Source organism: Cornus florida, unplaced genomic scaffold (assembly GCF_030987335.1).
Source record: "Cornus florida cultivar Cherokee Brave unplaced genomic scaffold, ASM3098733v1 CherokeeBrave_3.0.0_Hap2_Chr04, whole genome shotgun sequence".
In the NCBI taxonomy this organism is placed as follows: Eukaryota; Viridiplantae; Streptophyta; class Magnoliopsida; order Cornales; family Cornaceae; genus Cornus; species Cornus florida.
In genome coordinates this window covers 49,313,725-49,340,944 of record NW_026775574.1, presented here as the reverse complement: position 1 = coordinate 49,340,944, position 27,220 = coordinate 49,313,725, and the positions used below count along the sequence as shown (strand labels likewise).

Below are 27,220 nucleotides of genomic sequence, written 5' to 3'. Positions count from 1 at the left end.
CATTTAATAATCGTGTCAAAAATACTCAACACTAAACATTTAATATTTAACCAAATACTAAATAATAGAAAAAAATTATCATAATTAACCCAAATATTCAAAATAAAAAGAAAAATCATAAGGTATAAAAAAGGTTTATGTTGAAATGACTTAACTATTTATAGTAATTGAGTTTAAACAGATAATATATTATATGTCATATTCACGATTATAACATGTTGAGTTAAATGGGTCATAAATGAACTACACGGGTTGAACCCCTCAACCCTAACCTAACACAGTTAAGTAGACATGTTAATCGTGTCGACTTTTTTATGACCCAAATCTGTTTATGCCAAACTCAAACCCTTTTAACTCGTATCGTGTCGTAATTTGCCACCCATAAGAAGTTGCAGTCAAAGTTGAAGTGATACTAACAAAGCTATAATCAATAAATATAGTGTTGAGCCTTACTAGAAGGACTTTTCACTCAACTAGTGAAGCTAGTGTATCTATCAGATATTCTGTCGAAGAAAACTATTTTAATCCCCGGGTCCCCATGAGGGAGGTCAACTAAATTTATAGACATGTCACATGTGGAAAGAAAAAAAGATTTTATGTTAGACGCTATAAATCATCATTCATATAGCCAAGAGTCAATGTTTATATGATTCCCTAGATATTATTAACTTTTTCCTCGTCAAACCATGTTTGCATGAAGTATTTGAATTTTCAATGAAGGTACTCAACAAGTAAATCGTTTGGTTCATGTTGAACAAACATGTTTTGAAAATTATTCAACTGTATGCAGCGTATATGGGATACCTTAAGAAGATTCAAAAGCTCCACCTTCTGCTTGTATCTCACTGGTGTTCAGCTTTGAACTCCCACCATTAGCCTCAGCTACACCTGATTCAGATATCTTTGTCATCCTCTGCAACTCATCAGTTATATCTGAAGAATGAGCCTCTAAATGCTCATCAGCCAATTGTTCTTTCTGATATGATTGTTTCTTTGCTTGTCGGATTGCTGCGGCTGCTTCTGGCATTGCAACAGGGGGTGGCTGGGGAGGAACCCATGAGTTCTGAACTGGTCGTCCATTTGTAAACACATCAGATGACACGGTCTTGTGGTCATCTTCATTTTCAATTTCTGTAATTCTTATATTTTTCTGTTGCCACCAAGGAACTTTACTCTCTCCATTCACCTGATTGATAAGCCCATTATCTGCAAACTGGGAATTGAATCCATCACTGCTCTCTTGAGACGGAAGAATATGGCTCAAGCTGTTTTGAGACTGACCAAAATCCCAAGGCTGCTCAGGAGAACAGAGGAAAGCCAACAAAAAAAGGAAAAAAAATCAGTTCTATCTGGTATGACCGCATGTACATAAACACCTATATTATAATGCCATATGGTTTATGTCATATCAACCATTCAAATAAAATGAAGAATATTTAAATTTAAAACAATTAAATCGTGAAAGCTACTGTGTATAGTTTATGGAATAATATATCTAGAACTTGAACCAATTATTCAATGACGCTTCTCAAACCTATTGAAGACCGCGATGTGGTAATTAGTGGTCACCATAAATCATATCAGTTAATCTTTTTTTAACAGTACAACTACCAAATGCATATTGATAATGAGTGCTCTGGTATATACGGCAGTTGTCTGCTATAGTAATAGAACTGCTATATACTGAAGTTGCAGAGTTGGAATGGTTCTTAGGACTAGGTGAAAGAAGACATTAGTCACTATTCAAATATTTAAAAAGATACTAAAATTGTAGAGCCTGCTTCGTTCAAATTTTTGAAAACAGTTTTTTGTCCTCGAATAACTGAAAATGACAAAATAGAAAGAAAAAAAAAATTTGAAGTTCATTTGGTTAACAGCTTTCTGGAAAAAGAAAAAAAGACCAAAAAAAAGCCTAATTTCAGATATTTCTATCTTCAGAGTTCTCGAAAACTGTTGGAAAAAATTAAACCAACCAAGCTCGTAGAGTCTCCATAATCAAAATTCTAATTTTATAAAACCTCTCACATTCATATAGTCTACATTGGTCCATGAACTAGATGTATAAAAAAAGAGGATGGTAATGATATGAAATCCTCTAATGTAAACCTTAGCTCTAGATGCTAAGCGAAGATTTGACACTGGCTGATTGGGATTGGGAGGTAGATCATTGATCTCCTGAAAAAAAATCAAGAAAAGGAGAGTTTCAGCACTGAACCCATGAAATATGGTACACAAAGCATGAACACCAAGAGCGGATTTACACTGATGTTAGGAGGTCTCTCTCCTCTTTGGACCATAGCAATGATCTGCAAAATAATTCCAAAAAAAAAAAAAAAAATGGAAATGCTTTATGCTTCATCGGGAAGGTAAAAAAAAAAATAATATTAAATAACCAAAATAGTAATTATGCATAAAGTTTGATAATATTTCTCTAGATCACAACTCATCCACTAGGAAGAAAATTGATTTAACTCTCAGTGACCAATTCTATCCCCGCAGTTATGTGAACTCAAATTCTAGGTGAAATCATGATGTTTTATGTTCTCACTTATTTCCTACTGATACCCAAATACCAGGCCCAAGCAGACTAAGGAGCCAGAATTTCTTTTTTGCATAATTTATTTATCCATTGAGAATGGCGGGGAGAGCAGGTAAGAGTAGGGAAGAAATTTATCATAGGATTGGGGCACATTTAAAATATTAATACTTAGAAAAAGATAAAGGAGAAGAGGCCCTTAGGTTATGTGTTGCCTCACCACTGTCTGTGAAGTTGTGGCCCGAATTTTGTTTCAGCTCAGTTCGCATTGCGACCCAATTTTTTTGTGCCATTTTTTCTCTTGCAGGTTGTAGACCTAGCTTTAGTACTCTATTGTAGCCCAGTGTATAAGGGCGTTTAGGGTTTGGGGTTGGTGATGAGAGAACACTAAAAGCCGTTTTAGAGAGTGAGAGAGAGAGATCTAGTGTTTAGACCTAGTTTTAGGACTCTCTTGTAGCCCAGTATATAAGGGCGTTTAGGGTTTGGGGGGTGTGATGAGAGAACACTAAAAGCCGTTTTAGAGAGAGAGAGATCTAGGGTTTGGGCTCCTATTTTTCACATAGTGAAATCTTTTGTTAGATCTTCACCATGGACGTAGATTTTACGCCAAACCACATAAAACTTTATGCTCTCTGTGTGGTGGATATGTATTTTTTTGTCAGTTTCTTGATTTGTTCTTGGTTCGCAGTGCTTGTCGTAACAGTATGCATTGACCATAGATCACATATGAATAATTAATCTAAGAAGCTTTTAAATGCTTTCAAAAGGCATTTAAATTTTAGAATAGTAATTATAGATGAATCTGACCGCATTATCTCCAGTTTCAAACAGAGTTGACAGCCTCTTCCCATGGAAATAATCAAAGGGCACACGATAAGATGAATTGCTTTCACAATTAAATCAACCATCATCTTTTAAAAACATTAATGAACAATAGATATGTCAAGGAAAAGAAAAACCTCCATATATGATTTTGGATGAGGTGCAACAGAGGGTTCAACCGATGCAGGCGGTGGTGAAGATCTCACTGTGTAGAAAATTTCAATCATATGACATTGATTTAAAGCAACAGTAAAATTGAAAATAGAGAAACAGCACATGATCACTGAACAAAAACCTGAGTGCAGGTCAAGTTCCACCTTCCCATTAGCATTTGATTGCTGGAAATATTTTGAAACAAGTAAGAAACTCGATTGGAAAACTTTACAGATCAAAGAACGTGAATCCAAATTCTCTTTATAGATTATGAAGCACTCTGAATTTATGCCTACATTCAGCTCACCCTTGAATTGGTGATTGAGACTCTATGATCTTCTTGTTCAACATGAGGGACTCTTCCAGAGGTAGTACTGTGTCCTGAAAATTACATTGAAATTATGGTTTGTTGAAAGATTACCAATTATAGGTGAGACATCTTATGCAGAAATCTGTATAAAACATTCGCATTCAAAATTCACAATAAGAAAGAATAACCATTTCGATTTCTGACAAAACATGCATACAAGAGTTTCGTGTGATTCCCGCCATCGTTATTAATCAGTTCTTGTGGCTTAAAGACTTCAAATTTTAAGAGTTCCTCGGAAGGTATAGGCAATAGCCAAATAAATTTTCTCAGCACAGTGTAAGTCCTCTAAGCACCTAAGCAATGATTTATTACTATGGTTTTAATTGTGCTATCAGTTGCATCAATGGTTGCAGTAACAGTGTAATTGTCTCGGGAGTGACGGTTACTGCATTTTAATGGGAAGCAGTCAATATATATATATATATATATATTTGGGTTATCAAACCCAAAAACTTACTGATGCGCCAGCTTCAATTCAAATGCACTATCTTTTTTCTTTTTCAATGCTATTAATCATTCTTAGAGAATTTGATGACAGCTACAGAGACATGATCTATTACTCCTATTGAATTTAAATCCATTTCTAACTTGAGGATAAGAAAATTATTTCCTATTATTTTTTTCACTATCTCCAAGACTAAGATAATAACCAAACTTGAGAAACCATAAGTAAAACTAAATATAATCAAATATTGGTAAATGATGCATATAATATTGAGTCCTTATCGAAGTCTTGAGAGAACCTTCATTCTAAACTCACATCTTTGTTGAAGGAGATTGAAGTATTGTTATAAAAGTAATTTGGTAAATTTGGCGTACTCAATTTGAGAGCCTAACTATCATTATATAGAAGAGGAAAATTACAAATATGAAAAGAGAATAAAAATCAAATCAGAATAAAAATCAAATCCCTAAACAAAAGCCTAAATATTAGCCTATAATGAAGACCCAATAAATCTGCCACAATCATCGAGTCAACTTATAGATATGATTTCCAACACTCCCCCTCAAGCTATAGGTAGGAAAGATATCAACCAAGCTCAGCTTGACTATATCAAGATGTGAAACAACAGTATCCTTTCCACAATAAGATTGCAATGCTACTAAACACACCGGCAACCCAACTAAGGCAATAAATACTGTTGGAGATATGGAAAAGGCAAACACCATGCTACCGAACACACTAGCAACCCAACAAGGCAAAGAACGATGCTACCAAACACACCGGCAGCCTAAACAAGGCACAAACAACACCGAGAGACCCTTAGCACATGTCAAATGCTAAGGGAATACCCCCAAAAAAAGGGGTCTTAACCTGGGAGGAGAGCCTCCCTACACCGGAGCGATCCATCCAAGAGATGAAAAAGATCTGAAACAAAGCTAGAAATACCGGAACAACACCAGGAAAAAGGCCGTGCAATATTCTCTTGGGCAAAACAGAGAGCTCCAACAAAACTGAGTCCTTAAACAACCCAAAACAAAGAGCTCCAACAAAATCAAATGACGAAAGAGAAATATGAAAAATGAAGGGGATAATGATGGACTACCGTCGGAGATGAGGCTTACCAAAAAGTAATTTGCTAAAATTGGCGTACTTAATTTGAGAACCACTATCATTATATATAAGAGGAAAATTACAAATATGGAAAGAGAATAAAAATCAAATTGATAAGTGCTCATATGTGACGCATTTTAGCACCTAAACTAGGGTATTTTAGTTCATTCATTTATCTTACTTTCATGTTTTAGATACTTATTTGTGTTTTTGCATATTTCAGGTTAATAAAGTTCAAACAGGCTAAAAAGAGCCATTTAGCTCAATTTTGGAGCTAAGGAACAAAGTTGGAAAGAAGCCAAGAAAAATGCACCAGAGGAACTTCGATCGATCGAAGGGAAGTCACAATTGATCGAAGAGGTCTACAATCGATCAAAATGAGGCGGTGCCAGCTCAGCCAATTGAATAAAGCCTGGAAGATATTTTCGAGCCACGTCAGCTTTGATCGATCGAAGCTAAGTGTTTGATCGATCGAACATATTCGATCGATGTGAGCTATCTAATTCCGGAGCACGCCGATTTCTACCTAACTTGTGTAGCTGCGAATTTCCTCCGATCATAGGCTGTAATTCTGACTTGGTCCTTACTCAAAGGAGTATGTAATTGATTTATTGAACATTATTATATCATACCATCATAGATAGATATTACCAATTATAGAAAAATATTTTCCTCTCTCTAGACCTAGGATTTTGGAAAAAAAGCAAGGATGAAGATGATGATGCCAACCTTCAAGCTAGCCCTTGAGGGTTCCATGACCACTACAATGAGTGGCTAAATCCTTCTCTTAGGGCTAGAGATAGCCCCTAGGCTTGCTTCTCAAACCTAGCTTTTGTGTATTTTTAGGGATTTTAATTATAATAGATGTTTTGACCATGAATTAATATAGATCTTATGATTTCTACTTGATTTGTATGGATTAATGCTTTCAATTGATCATTTAGCTCTAGTCATATGTCTATGTATGCTAGAATTGATGTTCATATTTTTGTCTCAAGATTTAATGATATTGATGCATGTCTATGTGTGTTGATGATGTTAATCTAGTGATAGTCAAGGCATGGTGCTTAATGGAACACTCTTATGATTTATTTGATGGTTCATACTTGTTTCTTAATGGATTGTATCACATCTCTAGTTTAATTAGTTTAATTTCATGTCTCTAGCGTAGTTGTAGTGTAATTGCTTTAATTTCTTAGGTAGGTGAACAATCCATTCTTGTTTCTTGATGTTCCATACTTATGAATGCAAAGAGTGCATGTCTCTAGATATTTGTGTGTGCATTAATTGTGGTTTAATTGAATGGATATTGATCTCATTTGATAGGTTGTGCTATTCATTAAAATTGGCTAGACAATCTATACTTATTGCAATCCATGCTTAGTTTCAATTATTGTCACACACACATAAGTTACAATTTAAATTTTCCCATTAACGTACAATTGCTAGTGTTTGATGAAGTGAAGCTTAGTGGTGACTCTAAGCCTCAAGACCTCTCTCCTATATCTTTTCCCTACTTTCTAGATTACTTTTTACTTGCATTAATTTTAATTGCATTGTAGTTTAATTAACCAATCACCAACCAACTTTGATCACTCGACCTACAAATCCGACATTAATTTCCAAGCACAAATACACCTCATTTCCCTTAAGACGATCCCTACTCACTCTAGCTATATTTTTAGTTGGAAGTGGTAGTGGCATTTTCTAAATTTAAACTTGGCCACACTACACACTTTTGCATGCAATTTGATGCATTGGGTCTTCAACACACACCACAAATCAGAATAAAACTCAAATCCCTAAATAAAAGCCTAAACATTAGCCTATAATGAAGACCCAATAAATCTGCCACAATCATCGAGTCAACTTATAGATATGATTTCCAACAGTTATAGAAGCTTCAACTTGATCTTGGCATCATGTGCACTACATCAATGAAATGTAGTAGACTTTGAGTGCTTACTCAGGTCTTCAAATGAAGAGGTGGCTTACTTAGCAATTGGGACAGGTGAGGGTCTGTTCTATAGGAAGCCCTGTGACAAGGTGGGGTTTTTTTTTTTCCCAATAGGTAAAATACCCTCAACCTCCCCTTTGGAAGGTGAAGGACATACCACTCAAGCCAAGACTTTGGTTGTACAAGCTGGTCTTTTTTTAGATCTCCACTTTTCTTACTTCCCTTTGAATAATACCTCATTCTTCACTTATTTATTCAACCAAATTGTTGTTGGTTATAAAAAAAGTAATATGATATGGAATCCTATATCTGAAAAAGAGATGCAAATCATGTAATTAGCAGACTTCTTCTATCTAGACATTTGATCAAAAACACCGTTATTGTTAGCCCCGAGATTGATTGGGTGATTTTGACTATAACAACCTATTCATGTGAAGGAATTGACAATCTACTTGAGTATTGATGTTCACATATTTATCATATAGAGTCAAGTATTCAAAGGCTCATGTGGACCTTTGATCATGATGACAATAGAGCATGAAGGTTCAACAACATGGGATGTATCGCTGGGTGTGCGCTAGGACTTGATTGTAAAGTAGTACATGTTGCACGTGCATTGAAAGCTCAAGCCTAGGACACTATAATTGGATTAGGGCCAAAATGATTCATACATGCATATCACACATGGACCCTATAATGACTTGACCCTAGGACTTAGATGAAATATATTTTAAGGGCAAAATAGTCATTTGACTTTGAGAAAGTCACTATGTGCCTTGACAAGCTTATAATTAGAGAATACAAGTGACAAAGACATCAATGAGATGTCTCTATGGCCTCAGGAACCTTTAATTGCAAAATCCTAAAAGGACAGACATCTATGAATATAGATAGACATCTAGGCCGCAGTGTTTTAGCCAAGAACAGAGTTGGTATTTTAGGAAAAGGGTACGATGTCTATAATCCCATGACAGACGTCTATGAGCAAATAGCTATATCCTAATACCTTTTCTGAAAATTACTTGACAGACATTTCACAGACGTCTATGCCTCTGTGATTTTAGAATTGACCGAGAGAGAGACAATTTCCAGGACATACGTCTATTGATAATAGACAGATGTCTATGAACTAGTTATGCAAATCCAAACCCTAACCGGAATGACCCACACACGTGTATAGTTTTCAGGACAGACGTTTATATCTCTGTGTTTACAGAATAGACCGAGAATCCCAAGAGTGTAAAACAATCATATTTCTTAATGAATTATAAATAGATTATCTCTTCTCTTTTGGGGGAAATCCAAGCATTGAGAAACATTTGAAATATTTTGAAAAACTTAGCTCATTCATTCTCATTCTTTGAAAGCTAGAGAAAGCCAATGATCTCTGTTAGCTCCTTCATATTCTATAGAGAGATCATTGCTAAAGTTGTGATATACATTTGAATATCTTTCACATCTATCCATATTCATCTAGAGTTGAGTTTTCATCACTTTCTACTTGCTACATTTATTACTCTAGAAAGAGAGCTTTGATTGTATACATTCATCATTTGGAGAGCATATTTCTTGTACTCAAACTTGTATATCTTTGAGATTGTTGTAAAAGGGTTGGTGAACCCTGAAGTCTAGGTGAAGTGCTCAATTATAAAAGGAAAGGCAAGCTTGTAAAGTTTTGAAAGGATTTTTCTCTTCAACCGTGAAGGAGAGCTTTATAGTGGATGTTTGGAAATCTCGAGAGAGGTGCTCTTGAGTCACGGACATAGGCAAGAGGGGTTGAACCACAAAAAATCACTTGTCCTTGAGTTTGCGTTCCTCTATCCCTATTTCTTTACATTTGGTGGTTGTTCATATTATTGCTATATCTATTTCCACACCAAGTGTTTGAAAAAAAGACAAAAACTACTATATCTAGCCAGAAGACTCGACTCGATTCAAACCAACACTTCCCCCCCCCCCCCGGCTTCGAATCATCGTTTGGGCAACAGTTATTTTGATACCTATAAGTATAAGTTTAAAATACAAATCTAGTTTCTAAGCTTTTACATAGGTGAATAAAAGTCTATCGTCAAGCATTGGTTCCCATCAATCAAGGGGGCTCAGAGGGATGGACAAGGGAAATACATTACCACTAAGTTTTCACATTTGCAGTCTGCAATTGTCCTAACTTCTCTCAAGGATAATGGTTGGGGGAAAATAAAATGAGAAAGAGGCATCAACGTGTTTTTCAAGTACTTTTCAAATTCACATGCCATAATGGATGATAACAGTTTGTAATATCTATTATAACACTGCAAGGACAACAATGGGCCAATGGCCAATATAGCTGTGAATCTCTCATCAATTAGTAACGATAACAGACCCAACAATAGCATTACATAACAAAGTTATTTATAGATTGTTAAAATCATGTTTGACGGAATTCCTATGCTCTTACCAAGGCACCAATACATCAGGCCAAATTATGCATCATATATAACACGTCATCTATAACGCAAATGGGGTCATTCAAGTCACCTTTAACACATTTGTTAGATCCTTGCTTTCTTGGCTACTAATAAGCCCAAAATGAATACAGGTACCAGCTTGATGAATTGGGTAGTTTGCAAGGGATGTTGAGTGATCATGGCTAGGCACCAAGAGAAGTGTTGTGGATTGATCTACTCCCTTCCATTCCCCTTCAACTCCAACACTCCCCCCCAAATGGGTCTCTTGGGGTCTGGCAAGGGTAAAGAGTTGAGGCAACCAGTTGAAAAACGTAACAGGTCACTGTAGCAAGGTGGTACCCTTAACGCAAATAGTCATTTGACCTCTACTTCCTTGGCCGCTGGTAAGCCCAAAATGAATAAGGGTACCAAATTGTGATAAGGACCCCATCTATGAGCTCGCCTTCTGATTACGTTCTTTAACTAGTGGCCTCAATTCTTTCCCCTTGCTAGGCCCCAAGACACTGGGGAAGGGTTGATCCGAGCAAAACTACCGAAGGATTAAGGTCAAGATCACTCAACACCCCATGCAAACTATGCACGTAATCCGAAGGACTATCCAGCCCCACTCCATAGGACATCGACCAGGGGGCAGCAAAGGTAACTACAACGCCTTCACCCACGTACGAGTAGCGTCGCGGAACACTCACCTTCTGCCAAGACCAAACTGCAGTCTTGACCCTTTTTGAAACACCTCCAATAAATTCTGCACTCCACTTACGACCCAACAGACAGTGTTATTAAGGACGCGCCTAAGCTCCAGGCTCATACAAGCGCAACACTTGTGCCTATTGTGTGCCCAAGCGCGCCTCTGACAACACTTGCACCTTTAATATGGAATATGAATGCTTTAATAGTAATTTAATTTTTCAATTGTGTGCATCGCTTTAAGCTTAGGCCCCGAAGGACTTCTAGCGCCCTAGTGCACCTTGGGCCTTTGGTAACACTAACAACAAAGACGTAGGTTGTTGATGAGAAACCATTGGAACACGGAAGAGAGTGAATGAAGGCCTCGAGTGTTGCATGGCAAACCTTGGGTTGTTTTTTCGAGGTACAAAAATTTAGATTCTTGGGGATTGGAAAAGCTCAAACTTGAACAAAATGACTCGAAAACTGATTAAGCACATCCTACCATTAACTCCCTATCCCAGTAACACGGGCTTACCTTTACGTAAATGAGATAGGATATGAAAGCAGTATGCCCAGCTACCAACCCCCCGTGATTATCATTCAGAAACGAGAGAAAGCAACCATAAACAAATCCCCATTACTACAAGTGGCCAAGAGAAAACCCCAAAGTGAACCTTGGTTATACCCATGTTGACGGGCCACATAGGGAGGATTATAAATCTTGCCTAAAACCACACACAAGCTCACATAAGCCAAAAGATAGCCAATCGAGGAAATTAATAAGTACGTAAGGGCTAATATCCGAACATAAGTAATCAAAATGAACCTCCAGATCATGTAAAGGACAATAATTAGGAAGAGGAGCCGGCGGGGTAAGGCCGCAACCGAAAATTGCCTTCTCAGTATATGCAAAGTGCAAGTTCTTTCTAGTTAGGAGTTTATGCCACCGGGAAGCGCCAATACTTGGCTGAGGCGATTAGGGTTTCATAGGATTTCATTGGATTTTTTTTTTTTTTTTTTTTTTCCGTACAGATGGAGGAGGGGCAACCCTCCTCTCCGGCGGGTGGTGGTCATCCTGTAACCCACAACCCCCAATGATCAGATGTCAATGGAGGAGTCAGTTCAATTTGAGAGTTAGGATATGCCTGCTCACAAGCCTCATTCTTCAAACCTCTCTCTAATCTAGCATAGATTCTTTTAGTACTAAATCTCTTATTGCACCATGTGTAAACCCCATTAGTCATTGGGATATCAGATAAGCACAATGTATCAATAGTATTGTTAAATTCTTGAAATACCCTAGCAGAGTGATGCTTGCCACCCAATTTCTCAGAATTTAACCTTACTATATTCCAATTCCCAAGTAAAATCCATGGACCATTGACATGCTGAGCACTGTCCACAAGATATATCCTCTCTGGATGAGGAGGAAAGAAGGATGAATTTAGAGACTGCTAACTCAAATGAGGCTGTGTTGTTAGCTCAGAAATCTAGAATTTGATGGACAAAGGATCAAGACAGATGTTCTAAAGTATTTTTTCCAAAAAATTAAACAACATAGATCAAACAATAATATCACAGTGTTACATGATGAGGGTGAGGTGATTACAGATACTACGAGAATCAAAGAAAAGTTTGTGGAGTACTATAAGTTTGCTTATGCAAATGTTCATCCTGTGCAGTGCAGTCCTGAAGTTAAATTTATCAGAAACACTTTAAGTACAGAGGAAGTTGAGAGTTTAGAAGCTTCTATATCCAGAGAGGATATATCTTGTGGATAGTGCTCAGCATGTCAATGGTCCATGGATTTTACTTGGGGATTGGAATATAGTAAGGTTAAATTCTAAGAAATTGGGTGGCAAGCATCACTCTGCTAGGGTGTTTCAAGAATTTAACAATACTATTGATACATTGTGCTTATCTGATATCCCAATGACTAATGGGGTTTCCGCATAGTGCAATAAGAGATTTAGTACTAAAAGAATCTATGCTAGATTAGACAGAGGTTTGAAGAATAAGGCTTGGGAGCAGGCATATCCTAACTCTCAAATTGAACTGACTCCTCCATTGACATCTGATCACTGGGGGTTGTGGGTTACGGGATGACCACCACCCGCTGGAGAGGAGGGTTGCCCCTCCTCCATCTATACGTTAATAAAATAAAAAAATAAAAAAATAAAAATAAAGAAAAACCGCCCAATGAAACCCTACGAAACCCTAATCGCCTCAAACAGAAAGAAAATAGAGTGATAGACATATGGAAGGAGAGGGAGGAAAAAGAGAATAAATATAATAATGGTAAGTTTATTATTTTTTGGAAGGTTATAATAAGGGTAAGTTGTTGTGCCACAAAACGTTGTAGTTTTGAGGCACAAGACAAGACCACAGGACCTCCTCAACAGCAAGGGATCCAAATCCATTAGAAAAATAAACACTACCTAGGTTCTAGGTGCAATTTTCCAGTTTATAATGCATGTAACACATGCATGCATGAACCTAAATGGTGATAGATGATAACATGTGTGATTCTTACCTTTTTAGGCTTGAGAAAATGACATCTTTAACCTTTGTAACTGCATAATGACTTTTTTGCCTACTTAATGTAGCTTTTTTCAACAAATATATTCTTTACACTCAGTTTCAGCTATCTCCTTATTTCTAATTCACTCACTAAAAATATAATCTTTACAATTCATAGAGTGAGTTTTGTTCTACGAAATTTGCCAACACATTGCTAGAATCCTAATAATCCTAGCACAATTCAAATAACGCAATTTGTTGCTCGAGGAGATAAGATTGGTAGCCAAAAGCTGCCATATGGAGCAGCCCATCGTACATCCTATCCTATCCGAGTGACTAGCAGTCTAACACCTTAAAGAAACTATGTAGAAGATAATAAATAAATAAAAAGAGGGTTTCCTCATGAGGTATCGCTAGTGACAAGATACCTTTGGCGGCGGTGGCAGCAATGCCTTTTCCTCGATTTTACTTTCTTTGCCCATTTTTTTGTTGAATAAATGAGTTTCATGTCTAGACTGACTAGAGGATATGCATAAGATCATATATTTCTCTCATTGGATACCTGACACCGTTTAAGCAACCCATTATTTTGATCAGACTTGCAATCATTTAGCTTTGCAACCAAGGAGACCTTCTCCTATTCTTCTAGTTTCTTCAAAGAATTACCTTTTGTTCGTTAATCATTATCTCCCATTGAGCAATTGCATTGTTTTGTCCAATTCTCACAAAATATCATGTTTTGATGACATTTGTGCTACATTTGCGCTAAATATCATGTCTTATTATAACCTACAACCTATTGCATGCCTTTTGACGTCTTTTTTTCTGTACATATCCTATCATCTTGTCTTTCTGACATTATTGATATGTATCATGTTGCAAAGCATAAAAGGAAGTGAAGAGATAAATAAAACAAGTAAAACACACATATATTATGTGGTTCAACCACTATGACCTACATCAATGGCACAAAGAGCCCAAAGGGCTTCATCACTATTATAACACTCTCTCAAATCATATACAATACAATAGTGGAGGCTCCTTTATATAGAAGAAGAAATTATGAGAATGGAAAGAATTAGAAAATAGGAAACAAGGAAGATTTTTCTCCACTATTCCTCTAGTAACGCCAAATCTTCAATAAAATGAAACAACATCAATTACTGAAAGATTTTCCTCCACTTATTTCTCAATTAAATCTTCAATACTCCCCCTCAAGTTGGAGCATGAATGCCCAACTTGCCATAGAGATGACGAGTAACAACAAGTGTGAATGATGAAGAGAGAAGAGAGAAGACAAAGAACAATGCTACCAAACACACCGACAGTCGAACAAGTCAACAAAAAACTGTCGAAGACAAGGCAAAGGCGAGGACAATGCTACCGAACACACCGGCAGCCCAAACAAGTTGATAAAAACTGCCAAAGACACGTCAAAGGCGAAGAACATTACTGCTGAACAAACCGGCAACCCAAACAAGTCACAAATAGCACCGAGAAACCCTTAGGAACATTTTAGATGTTAAGGGAATACCCCAAAATAGGGGTCCGAACCTAGGAAGAGAAATTAGGCTCTGATACCATATTGCAAAGCATAAAACGGAAGCGAAGAGATAAATAAAACAAGTAGAACACGCATATATTACATAGTTCAGCCACTATGGCCTACATCCACGACACAAAGAGCCCAAAGGACTACATCACTATTATAATACTCTCTCAAATCATATACAGTACAATGGTGGAGGCTCCTTTATATAGGAGAAGAAATTATGAGAATGGAAAGAATTAGAAAATAGGAAACAAGGAGGATTTTTCTCCACTATTCCTCTAGTAACACCAAATCTTCAATATATCACTACTCTGTTTTGGTTGCTCAATTATTTAACTCATGCAGAATTATTTATGTATTCTTCACTTCACCTCGTCCTCTCTCACAACGCGACATTTGTGTTTAACTGGTTTGATTCTCGAACCCTTCATTTTGTGGGTATCTTGTTGCATAAACTATCCTAAGTTACCATTCTCCTTATCTCATTAAATATATGTATATAAACATATGGATGCAATTCTTGTAGTAGTTACAAATGTCATGTCATGAGAGAGGACAAACTACGCCCAAATCTCAAAGATGAAAACAAGGCCTCTAGCGAATTCTGGCTACGGGTAAACCTCGGAGATGAAATATTGGACAATGCTCTTAGGTCAAGAGAGGAAGACCTCGGAGACAAGATCCATCCCTCTCATGGGACTGATTAGCGCCGAATATTGCATATTCAAGTGCCCGTAATTGCATAGCTTAGTCCATTCTCATATTAATAATGTTTACTTTATAGGTGTTTTTGTGTTTTTGTCCATTTTCAGGATTTCTCCACAAAACTAAAAAAAATTAAGGATTTATGGGCTTTTGAAGAACAAATCATTTGGGGCTTACTTGACAAAGTCTTACAAAGAAAGATGGCCCAATATCTCATGGACACATTCAACATTGCAATCAGGAAGAAGGTTGAATCCATTGGCCCAAGTTCAATGTCAAGCATATTTTGGCCCATGAAGAAGCATGGAGTAATTCTAGCACCTGAAAGGCAGCCCTGCGCACTTGTTTTGTAATTGCCATAACTCTCAGCTCCGAACTCCAAATGACGAACCGTTTGATTCTGTGGAAAGATAACTTAGAGCCTTATGTTTTGTATGTTTTAATGGAAGTCTAATTCCCAAGTTTCAGAGGTCAAAAATAGAGAGCAAGAAGACACCAACATGCTGCCAGCCCGAATTCAGCATTGCACACCTACGGTAAAAAGGGCATAACTCTTTGGTTAAAAATCCAATTGATGCAAAGTTTGATTATGTGGAAAACTAATTCATAACCCTAGATACTTCATGTTTTAATGGAAGTCAAATTCGCACATTTGAGGGGTCAAAAATTAGAGTCCAATCATCTCATCTCAGCCACTTCATCTAGAAGATGTAGCAGCCCATGTGAAAGAAGTGTGAAAGGAAGAAGTTGGCAGCCAAAATGGAAGACTAATAATAGGCAAAGGAGATGAGAAAAGTGTGCTGGCAGCAAATGAAGATACAAGAAAAGGCTGGAAAGGAAAAGTCTAGAAGAAACTTGAAGAAACTGGAAGGTGCCAATGATTGACCAGTCAAAAATGGTGGAAAATGTTGGAGCCTTATTGTTGAAGTGAAAGCTTATGGACTAAGAAAAGATGCATATGGAAGGCTACTAAAGGAGGTGGAAGAAGCCTATAAATATAGGTGTAAAGGAGGAGAAAAGAATAGAAGGGGGGAGTGCAGAGGAAGAGAGCTCTGGATGGAGCTTGAGACAGAAAGCTACAAAGAGTTTGTTTTATTGTTTTGTTTTTCTTTTAGTATGTATAATTAGTTTTTATCTAAGGTTGAGGAGAAACTCCATTAATGCAATAATTTCTAGTGTTTTTATTTATTCAATTCACACTCTAATGATTTTAATGTCTATAATTCTTGCTTCAAATGATTATTGAATTTTATTGCTTTTACCATTAATATCATGTATTTTTGGTAGTTAGATAATCTCTATGTTCAATTGATCAATGCTTGGTTTATAAATTTTGAAAGTAAAATCATTTGATATTATGTTTTCCATTGAAATTGGATACATATGATGCTTAGAATTATTTCTTTGATCCTATGTCTTTCATGTTTTGGATACATATTATTCTTAAGATTTACTCATTCAAGCAAAGAAGAATTTACCTTTGATAAAATATTTTAATTAAGTTTTATTGCTAAATCTTGAGAGAGCAATAGATTGATTTCTAGATTGCTACTCTAAATTTGGGAATTAATGAATGATACTTTGAAATTGTGAATTTAATGGTAGTGGAATCCGACACCTTAGATATTTTTCAATCTCTTTATTTTGATTTGATTATTGCATTCCTAGTACTACAAATCCATTCTTCAAATCAAATTGGTTAAATAGGTTAGATTTAAATTAGTTTTGATTCACATTAGTTCTTCTACAAAGCATTCCCTTGGGTTCTACCTCACACTTGCATTTTCTACACTACAATAGATTCGTGGCGCTTGTGAGTTACATTTTATTTTAAACATCAGGGACCCTGGGAGTTCTGGCTTGGTGGCAATGGTCTGAGGATTCGCTGGAGGAATCAACATTGCCCTCCAGCCTGTCACAGAGGAAGAAGAGGAGTATCTCTCAAAAAGGAAGGAACAAAGACCCAACCCCTCTATGAGAATAGAGGACCCTAATTTAATGAGTCAATCACAATAATTGCAGGCCTCTTTTCAATCTGACAGGCTAACCTTGAGCCACAAGAATGTCCTACCTAATCTCCCTAGACCTCCCTAATCAGCCCGTTTCACTTCTCCATTTAGCCAGTGGTTTTATTCATTGCATGGAGGTCTTTGCCTGTTGTCAAAAGTACCATATAAGGATGTTTGGTGCTCCATTGAGGAGAATTCAACAGCACATAAAACAGGGCCCTTCTAGCCTCAACGAGAGATCACACAGAATAGCTACTGGCTGCCTTCTTTACTCCTCTTCGTGGTCCCTCTGTGACAGCTCAGGTTTCCACCAGTCCAATACACTTACGGTGGGCCTATTGTGCAAGTGTGACTCCTCATCATAGTGAACATCATACAAACACTTATTTAACAAGTATATTAATGTACATTTAAATATGTTAATGGAGTTACAGACTCTATTGTCTAGCAAGGAAAAAGAGAAACATGAAAGATAAATGGTTGCCTTGATGTTAATTATGCTGGTAAATTACATGCAAATCACTAGCATAAATATCAACTACTAAATACATGTCCCTGCAGCAAGAAATAAGGAGCAGTGCTATTGTCCAAAGTACATAAGTAAATTACATAGAGCATATGGTTGACACAGATATATAAGGATGTGCTACACCAATAAATGCATTTGTGCTATGGCAACTATCTTAACTTCAGGCCAAAAATATTATATTCTAGACAAGAACTAAGTATCACACATACATACAGGAAGTGAAAAAATGAACGGGCTTGGCATGTTCACCAGAGGACTCAATTATACCAAGCTTTGTAATGTTGAAGAAGGAACTTGGTAAAAATTGAAAACGGTTCTAAAGACTACATGGAAAGTAGGAAACTAAAGCAACACTAACTTCAAAATGAATCCTAAGCTGACATAACCAAAAAGATTTCTAGACACAAATGACACCGTCTCCCAACCCACACCCACCCTTCCAAGAAAGCTAATGAGAAACAAAAAGGAAAGGAAAAATTTGCTATTTATCCCCTTCAAAGCTTAAAGTTTGTAGTCAGTTAGAGCAACTATAGAAATGGCCTCAAGCTCAACTTGCATGTATAAAGTATTTCAGAAGTTGTTATCTAGTGTTAGAAAAGTAAATGAGTTTTAAACTAGTGCTAGCGAGCAGTAATGAAGTCGAGTGTAAGTTCATTTTATAGTGAGATATGTGTTGTGTGAGCACACACGTGGAGTTAATCCGCCTCTGGGCATAAAAAGGTTTAAACATTATGGATTTTCTTCCCTCCAAACAAATGTTTGCAGGATGTCCAAGTGTGACCTTACACAAGGCATTACAATATGAAGCATTATAGAGATAGGCAATAGGCTATAATCAAGGCAATAAGGCTATAACTAGACAACCTACAAGTTTGCAGACAACAGTAATAAATGAAACCACTTTTTAGAAGGAACTATTATAACCAGAGTATTCATCTACTACCTTCCAACTTTCTCATGGTTTTACTCATCAGCTTCATTTCTTGTACTTGCGCATCTAACAGATTCATAAGTTCCTCAAAGTATCTCTTTTCTGTGAAAAAAAAAAAAAAAACGTCATCAATCATGAAGGTTATTAGTCCTTGCTAAAAAATCAAAATAAAATAGGAAAGAAACTAGAAAAATAAAGCTGAAGAATTTTGGTGGAAATGATAATAAAAGAATAGCTTAAGTCCACCAAACCCACGCTCAGTTTTTGACATTAACATTTCCTGGCTTGCTTGTGCCACATCAGCAGCTGCAGCTGCAGCAGCTTTTGCAGCAGCTGTTGCTTCTTCTTCCAAAGTTGGTGTTGCATTGGTTTTCTTTGTCAGGACATCTTCTTCCAATACAACCTTGCAAATCCAGGACTTCAACCTAGGAACAATAGCATTCTGACACCAGGAATATGCCATAGTGTGATTGCACATAAAATATCATACTAATTTGAAAAGAAAAACACTATGGTATGAAGCTACATTTAAAAACGAATTGTACCGATGTAATATACAATGTCAAAAACAGAACAAGATATTGAAGGTTAGACATTGACCTATCTAACTCTCGGCATTAAATGAAGTGATAGTAAATAAGTCCTCCGTCAATACCTTAAGAAGTATGGCTGTTCCTGGACCAGAAACAGCCAGTATTCCTACAGCATAAAAAGCATGTGACCAGTTGAATCTGGACTGGGTCAAGCTGCTAACTTTAGAAATGACACCACCAGGAGCCGCTGCTGCTGGCTGCGGATTTTGAGTTGGGGCTTGTGACTGAATATTTGATGATGACTTCAACCGCCCATCTATTGTCAATATGACAGCAGATAGGAATTGTCAATAACCAGTTACTCTAAAAGCTTAAACTGATGTAAATATTATCAATGTGAGGAACAACCAAACTATGGCCAAATCCAAAAGCCATTGAACCATTTACACCAACAGAAAATCCCATCTGACATAATATTTATTACCTTGATTTTGAGCAGCTGGCTGCACATTTGAAACAGCCGGGGTTGGATCCTGTAAGTAACATAAAATGTCAATCCCACAAACACACACACATGCCCACTAGAAAAGTCTGAACACGTCTATGATGATTCGACGGTGTGGGTTTATAACGAATGCGAAAAACCAAAAGAAAAACTTGCTTACAGGAACACGACGGAAAGCTTCATCAATCTCCTCCTTAGTGAGGCCTTTTCTCTCAAGGAAAGACCGTCTATAGATGATCGGTGATCCCCTTACTTTTGGGTGTGAAAGAAACTTTACAGCATTCTGCACTTGTTCTTCGCGTATTGGTTCTGAGTTCACAAACACAGATGTAGTCAAGTTGTCTTCCGTAGCCACTGCCTTAGCATCATGCTGCTCCTCAATTATTGGCTGTACAACTTCCGAAGCTGTAGTTAAGAAAGAGCATTAACAATCTGAAATAGTAGAGGTAGTGACTTATTCATAAAACTACTTCTTTTGTAGCTTAAATTGTCAACCATCTTCAACAATTCATTCACGACTAAGTAGCAATAAAAAAGAGCTGTAACAGAAGGAAAAATAAAAAATAAAAAGTAAAAAATTGAATTTGGTACGAATTATACGACAGGCGGACAAATGACAAGAAATCTTCTTTCCTGAATAGAAAATTTCCTAATTGAAAAGCATGGTGACTTGAAGATGGAAGTCATCAAATGGTAATGCCGGTAAAATATACAAAAAACATTACAAAATCATAAAAAGAGTATTAGAACATTCCAGAATATACACATCAAAGTAAAAAGCCAAGCAAATATATTGAAAGGGTAATAGCAGAAACGACAGCTTATATAACATCTGAAATAAGAAACAGAAATTGGTTGCATAACCACGTTTAGCTTCACTAACACGTTTTTGGATTAACTAAGGTCCATATAATATACTGGGAAGCCCATACAATCAGTTAGTGCATTAGTTGATTACTGGCTCCATGCAGGCCTCCATACTTCACACGGAGTATTGATTTACATATGACCAAGACTCCAAGAGTAAGGCGACTAAAAACCTTCCCTCGTAAGTTTGGAAGAAATTTAAAAATCCTTTTCTTCTCTGGCTAAGTGATTTGCACCATCATTTGGAGAGAAATGCATCAGTTTAAATACATAAATGGATCAGCTTTCAGCTAAGCTTTACCAATCTCAATCAATTTCTTGATAAAATTATATTTAATAATGAACCGATCAACTCCTAAAATTATTTTCAACAGCATTGCTGTCTCTATCAAAATCTAACTACCTCACTGCTCCTTTTAAAAACTACAGGAAAATGATGCAATTTGTGCAAAATTGTGGAATTTCAACAACAGTAAGCTGTATAAATACATCACTTTCACGGGAAAAATACCCAAATCATGAAATGATCAGCCCCAAACTATAAAGTAGAAACTCGTTTTTGCATATTCTATACCGCTTCAAATAAACTAAATAAAGGCAAATACTCCATTCCATTGCAGAGAAATCCAGCAAATTAGAATACTGGAGTTCACTTCGTTCACTATTTGGTAATAAGAGAACGGTTTGGCTCAGTTGATTCGAGTTTTTCAGTTTCTCCGAAAACCAACTTCGTGCTTTTACATTTTGCGTCTTTCCCAGAAACCAAACAGAGTATTAGAATCCAAATTTCAGTAAATGACGAGAGCTACCACGGAAGATAAAATTGGAACCCATGACACGAGAAAGGAAGAGAAAATTGACCTGGGTTTTGGGTATTTTCGTCCGTCTGGCTTGGAGGAGCAGCTGATTGAGTCGCCATAGTCAACCTCCTTGGATTGAATTTCCCAAAAAAATAAATAAATAAAAACGCAGAGAAAATGAAAGAAAATCAGTCTCTCGAAGTTCACAAAGAAACTGAATGTATGGTGGTATTATTAGCCATTGAAGAGCTTACCGATGCCGATGTCAGAGGTTGGGATTGTGAAACGAGCAAAGGGTAGAGGGCATTAAAGGTCCCGTGTTGGGTAGCTAAAGACGCCAAAATCGCTGCAGATTATGAGCTCAGTGGCAGTTCTATATCTAGATATATATAAAAGCCTATCCATCCATCCATGCATGGTGGTTCTTGAGAAATACTACCAACATTGTTTTGTCTCCATCAATCTAGAAGGATACAATTTTTTTAATTAAAAGATGAAAAGACTCAAACCTCTTCGCTTTTATGTTAATACTCTAGTAGTGAGGGTAACTTTGAACAGTAATATATTATTTTTTTTTATAAAATTAAAAAAATAAATAAATAATATTGATTAATAATATTTTTGTTAATTTAATAAACTTATTTTAGGGTTAATTTCAGTTACACCAGATTTTGTTTAATATCACCTTGAAATATCTTTTCGCTTTTATGTTAATACTCTAGTAGTGAGGGTAACTTTGAACAGTAATATATTATTTTTTTTTATAAAATTAAAAAAATAAATAAATAATATTGATTAATAATATTTTTGTTAATTTAATAAACTTATTTTAGGGTTAATTTCAGTTACACCAAATTTTGTTTAATATCACCTTGAAATATCTTTTGAAAATTATTATCACTCATATTGTAAATGTTTGTTCCGTTTTTTACTTACATCCCATTACTTATTGACCTCTGACAGTACTTAAAATTACTCAAGTACCCTTTGTCGTTGTCAAACCTAAAAATTTAGATTAAAAGACTAAACTATCCTAAAATACTTTGCAAATTTACAATTATATATCTATATATATATATAATATGAATATATATGGAAAAAACTATAATACAAAAATGCCCTCACTAAAATCTGCCACCTCATAAACATCATGAGTGATTATGTAATTTTCATCATGGGTAATTATGTAATTTTAAAAGCCAATCACTCCCTTCTCTTACGCGCATCTCTCTATATCTTCACATTGTCTGCAAATCTAAAAGAAACATGACGCCGCCATGCCCAGACCACGCCATCGATGGATACGACGAGAACTATGGCTAGAGGAGAGGTTGTGGAGATCAAACGAAGAGGCACAACATCACGAGAAGAGAAGAAGGTGAACTGTCACCATCGGGATCTGATACCGGAGGTCCAATTGTGCCGATGGCGTTGGAGAAGAGATTGTAGCCGTTTGAAATTGTTTCTCTATTGATGAAGAAATAGATTCAACGAAATTTTGCGAAATTGCGATCATTAAGGGATTTCATGCAAAAAAAATTGGGAAAAAAAAAAATAGTGAGTTGCAGGAGGGGTGGTGGAGTCAGCCGAGGAGAGCAAGCTAATTTTCGGTCCCCGGTGATGATCATCATCTTCCATAGTAGATAGAGAAAGAGAATCTGGGTGTGAACTACTTATATATTTATATTGTCGTTGATTGCAAGGTGGGGTGAGAATGCTTTGTATTTGGGTGTGTTTGTGTATTTATATGTGTATACAAACATACCAAAATACAAAGATGTGGGATAGAAGAATGATTTTAGTGGTGGCTTTGGAGTAGGGATGGTGGTGGCGGCGCCGCTGCTGGTTATAGGGTGGGGATGGTGGTGGCAAGATGGGGATGGTGGTGCTCCTAGTGGTGGTTGTTTATGATAGAGAAAGAGAGATTTTAGCTGCCGATGGTGGTGGCAGCGGAGCCGGTGTGAGGGGGTGGTAGTGGCTCCGTCAACTATGGTTATGATGGTGGGAATGGTTGTTGCAGATAAAACCTTGTCGGAATTGTGGCTGGTCTTCGTTGGAGTAATCAATGTTCTTAACCCGAGTAGTGAATTTATTCCATTTTATCGTAACAATTTGCTTGTTGCCGCTGTTGTCTGATTTGCAGTGCTCGCCGTCGTTGCTGGAAGGCCACCAAGCCTAGATATATTGTATATGCATATATTTTAGAGAGAAAAATTAATGGGCAATTTTGTCTTTTTAAGTTTGTTAATATTTTGGTTTAATATGAATTTAAAAAATAGGGTAAAATAGTCTTTTGACAGGTTTTTTTTTTTTTAACGGTTTTCGAAATATATTTCTAGGTGGTATTTGGTCAAATCTGAGGGGGTATCACTAAAATTAACTCCTTATTTTATTATTCACATTTTGAAATCATAGCAAAATAACCTTTTTAAATTTCTTTCTCAATATACATAACAAAATAATCATTTTTTAATAATTATTCATCATTTATTACGCAGTTAGTTCTTCAAATATTTCAAATAAAAAGGAAATCCTCTAGGGTGACAATTGTAATTTGCAATAATAGTAAAAGTTAATAATTTTTTACTTCTTATATTTATTTCATTTTTTGATGGTTTATATCCATTAGGGAGACCAAATCACATTAAGACTTACATTTAGAATATCAACATGAAAAGCTAGCATCAACCCTAAAGTTAGAGAAATAATAAATAAAAAAGTAAATTACACTCGCATTGGTTACACATTGTGGTCAAAAATAGGCCTAATATTATCGTGTGTGTGTGAGAGTTCAATCAATCTTTTTGTTATGATAAATTTGTCCTTCCCTTTTTTAAAACCCTTCTTAACTATTATCCACATTTCCTTAATGGATTTGCTCTTCCCATACCAACTCTTCCATGGCTCCAACCTTCTCCTACTAATTTATTTATTTATTATTTTATTATAATTATTATTATTATTATTTTTAACGGCCTTTCTATTTTTGTTTACCTAATTGTAACAAAACAGGAAGTTACACCCTACAGCTCAGATTTTATTTGTTGGACCAAGAGAAGGGGGGCTGAATTGGTCAAATTAAAATCCTTCTTCTTTACAACAAAGATCAAATATGGCAACAAATAAAATGAACACAAGATATACAAGAAAAACCCTTTCAATAGGAAAAAACCTTAGTTCTTGGTATCAGCCAGTGTAAGCTCCACTAGTTGTATGCAAGTAGTTACACACTCAGTTGTATCACACTCTGCACACACCCTTGTACAAGTTGAAACACTATCTTTCACAACCTCTACACACATACTAGCTCAATACAGTGCTCACAAAGCACTCCCCTTGTCCTAAGCACCCTAATTTGGGCCTGCAAGCTCTCACAACTCACCAAATACATATAGAAGTATGAATATCAACACTATTCATGCATACACAAAAGATAAGAGTGGTTTTGCAAGTCAAAACAACAATATGTAGCCTCTAGAACCCCTTCTGCTAAAACTAGGGTTTGAGGGGAAAATTTGCAAATTCGTGTCTCCAAAATTCCGAGATCTATCCCACAGCCTTATATCACCATTACAAACATGGTCAGATGATAAATAAGATAAGTATAGCATGTGAATCACAATACAACATCAATAAGGCCTTGACAACAGCTTCACAATGAAGAACTAGGATTTTGGTAGTTTAAAACCAAAGGTGACCAAAGTTCTGTCCAAAAACTAACTTCGGCAGCCTTGATTCATCAAAATAAACTTGATAGCATGTAGATCAAACATTGTATAGCAAGTTATAATCAATCTATATATGAATCACAAGGCTAAACTAAAAAACAGCTTAAATCACAGGTCTAGAAGATGAAATTCATTTGCAAGTATAACTCAAGAATAAGTGCTCAACAAATGTAAATAGCTCAAATATACCTGCCTCAGCCTTGACTTAGCACTATAGCTATAATACTCCTAATTTTTAAAGGATAGTTTTGGTATTATTTTTAATGTTTTAATTGCATTTTATTTATTTACTTGATTATTTGGCTATTTGATTACATGTTTAATTGAGTTTGTTAATTAAATGTTTTATTTGTTTAAATATTTTATTTACTTAAATGTTTTATTTGACTTGACTGATTAATTGAAAGTATGTGCTTGAATGTTATTTGAATTAGTTGATTCAATTGATGTGTTGTTTATTTGGTATTAATTGTAGATTAAATAATTAAATATTTATTTTATTTTAGTTTAGTTTATGGATATGGTTAGTAATAATGGGCCAACCAATTGGGTCCCATGGATTACTTGGATAGGAGGTTTAATTGGTATAGATAATTACCCATTGATAGTTTTATATGTGTGTGTGTGTGTAAGGAAAGTAATTTATTACTTCATATTATTGTAACTTAGTATTAATAATCTGATGTATATATTTTGTATATTTATATAATAAGAATATACATAGATTATATACATAACATATTTTTGGTTACATTTTTAATATGTTAATTGTATTATTTTCCCATGGATAGTTGAATATGTGTGTATATATATATATATATAAGGAAGATAATTTATTAATTAATATTATGGTAACATTGGTATTAATAAATAATCTGATGTATATATTTTATATATTTATATAATAAGGATATACATAGATTATATACGTAACATATTTTTAATAACCTTTTTAATATTTTAATTATATTATTTTCTTTTATTAAGTTGACTTAGTTAGGAAAAATGATTAGAGTTATTATTTAGCCTATAAATATATAACATAGGTTTGTAGAAGGGGACTAAAATATATACGTAATATAATTTTAGAGGAAAAAGGTAGAGAATTTAGAGAGAGAAAGAAGAAAGAAAAAGGAAGAGAAAGAGGAAGAAAAAGGCTAGGGTTTTAATCAAAATCCTTAAGGCAAGTTCTTTTCTTCTTTTCTCTTTTGATTCAGATTATATACATGTTAAATTAGTTCCAAGATTAATTAATTGAACCTATTTGCATGATTAAAAATGAAATTATAGTGTATATATATATGTAATGAGTTTTTGTATATGCTTGGTAATTTGGACAAATTGATGCATGATATGTATTATACAATGTTTAAATAATGTTTATGAATTGTGTTGGAATTATTGGGACATTCTGGGAGGTTAAATTAGAGATTTGAAGCTCTAACAATGGAGGTTCGTAGGAGGAAGTTTGCTGAAGAAGGAGAAAAACAGCGCAGGATTCGGCCGACCGATTCAGGGCTTTGGTCGACCGAAGTAGGGCTATTAGCCGAACGGTATGGGTCATCGGTTGACCGATAGAGCTGTATCAGCAGACCGGAATAGGATTTCGGTCTACCAATTCAGTATTGGAGTTTGGGTTTTGTTTGGGATTTTGCCTACTGTTCACAATACCTTATTAAATTTGTTTTAATGATTTTTAAATTATTAAATTAGATTTATGGAGAATTTTAAAAACATAATTTAAGTACACGTTACGTTTGAAATTTAATTAATTTAAAAGGTTAAATTAATTAAATATAGTTGAATTAAATTATTTTAATCAATTATTTCGTTTTAAATAAATCTGATCAGATTGTGGACGAGTACAATTATTTGAGATGCATGTTAATTTTTATGAGATAAATTCAATGCATGCTACTTAGAATTGTTATATTTTGCTCAATTAAATATAAATGAATATCTGTATGATTTATATCATGCTATATATGGATTTATTTGATGTAATATTATAACTATAGCATCATTTATGAAT

General features: G+C 35.5%; 1 protein-coding gene across 6 annotated transcripts; it reads right to left on the bottom strand.

Annotated features, from left to right (window-relative positions):
• Positions 1–574: 574 nt before the first annotated feature.
• On the bottom strand, positions 575–21,911 carry LOC132303226 (peroxisomal membrane protein PEX14-like). Of its 6 annotated transcripts, none has more exons than XM_059800401.1 (14): positions 21,715–21,910; positions 21,522–21,586; positions 19,954–20,198; positions 19,773–19,821; positions 19,411–19,604; positions 19,011–19,197; positions 18,768–18,857; positions 3,819–3,892; positions 3,654–3,696; positions 3,496–3,563; positions 3,344–3,379; positions 2,262–2,306; positions 2,107–2,175; positions 575–1,294 (listed from the first exon to the last, which is right to left on the bottom strand). In XM_059800401.1, exons 2-14 carry the CDS (start codon positions 21,577–21,579, stop codon positions 806–808), a joined length of 1,647 nt encoding a protein of 548 aa, XP_059656384.1. In that variant the 5' UTR covers positions 21,580–21,586; positions 21,715–21,910; the 3' UTR covers positions 575–805. The 6 variants fall into 6 exon arrangements, with proteins under 6 accessions (XP_059656384.1, XP_059656383.1, XP_059656386.1 ...); XM_059800400.1 differs by having other exon boundaries at positions 21,522–21,589; positions 21,715–21,909; XM_059800403.1 differs by lacking the exon at positions 2,107–2,175 and having other exon boundaries at positions 21,522–21,589; positions 21,715–21,911.
• Between the last annotated feature and the right edge of the window lie 5,309 nt (positions 21,912–27,220).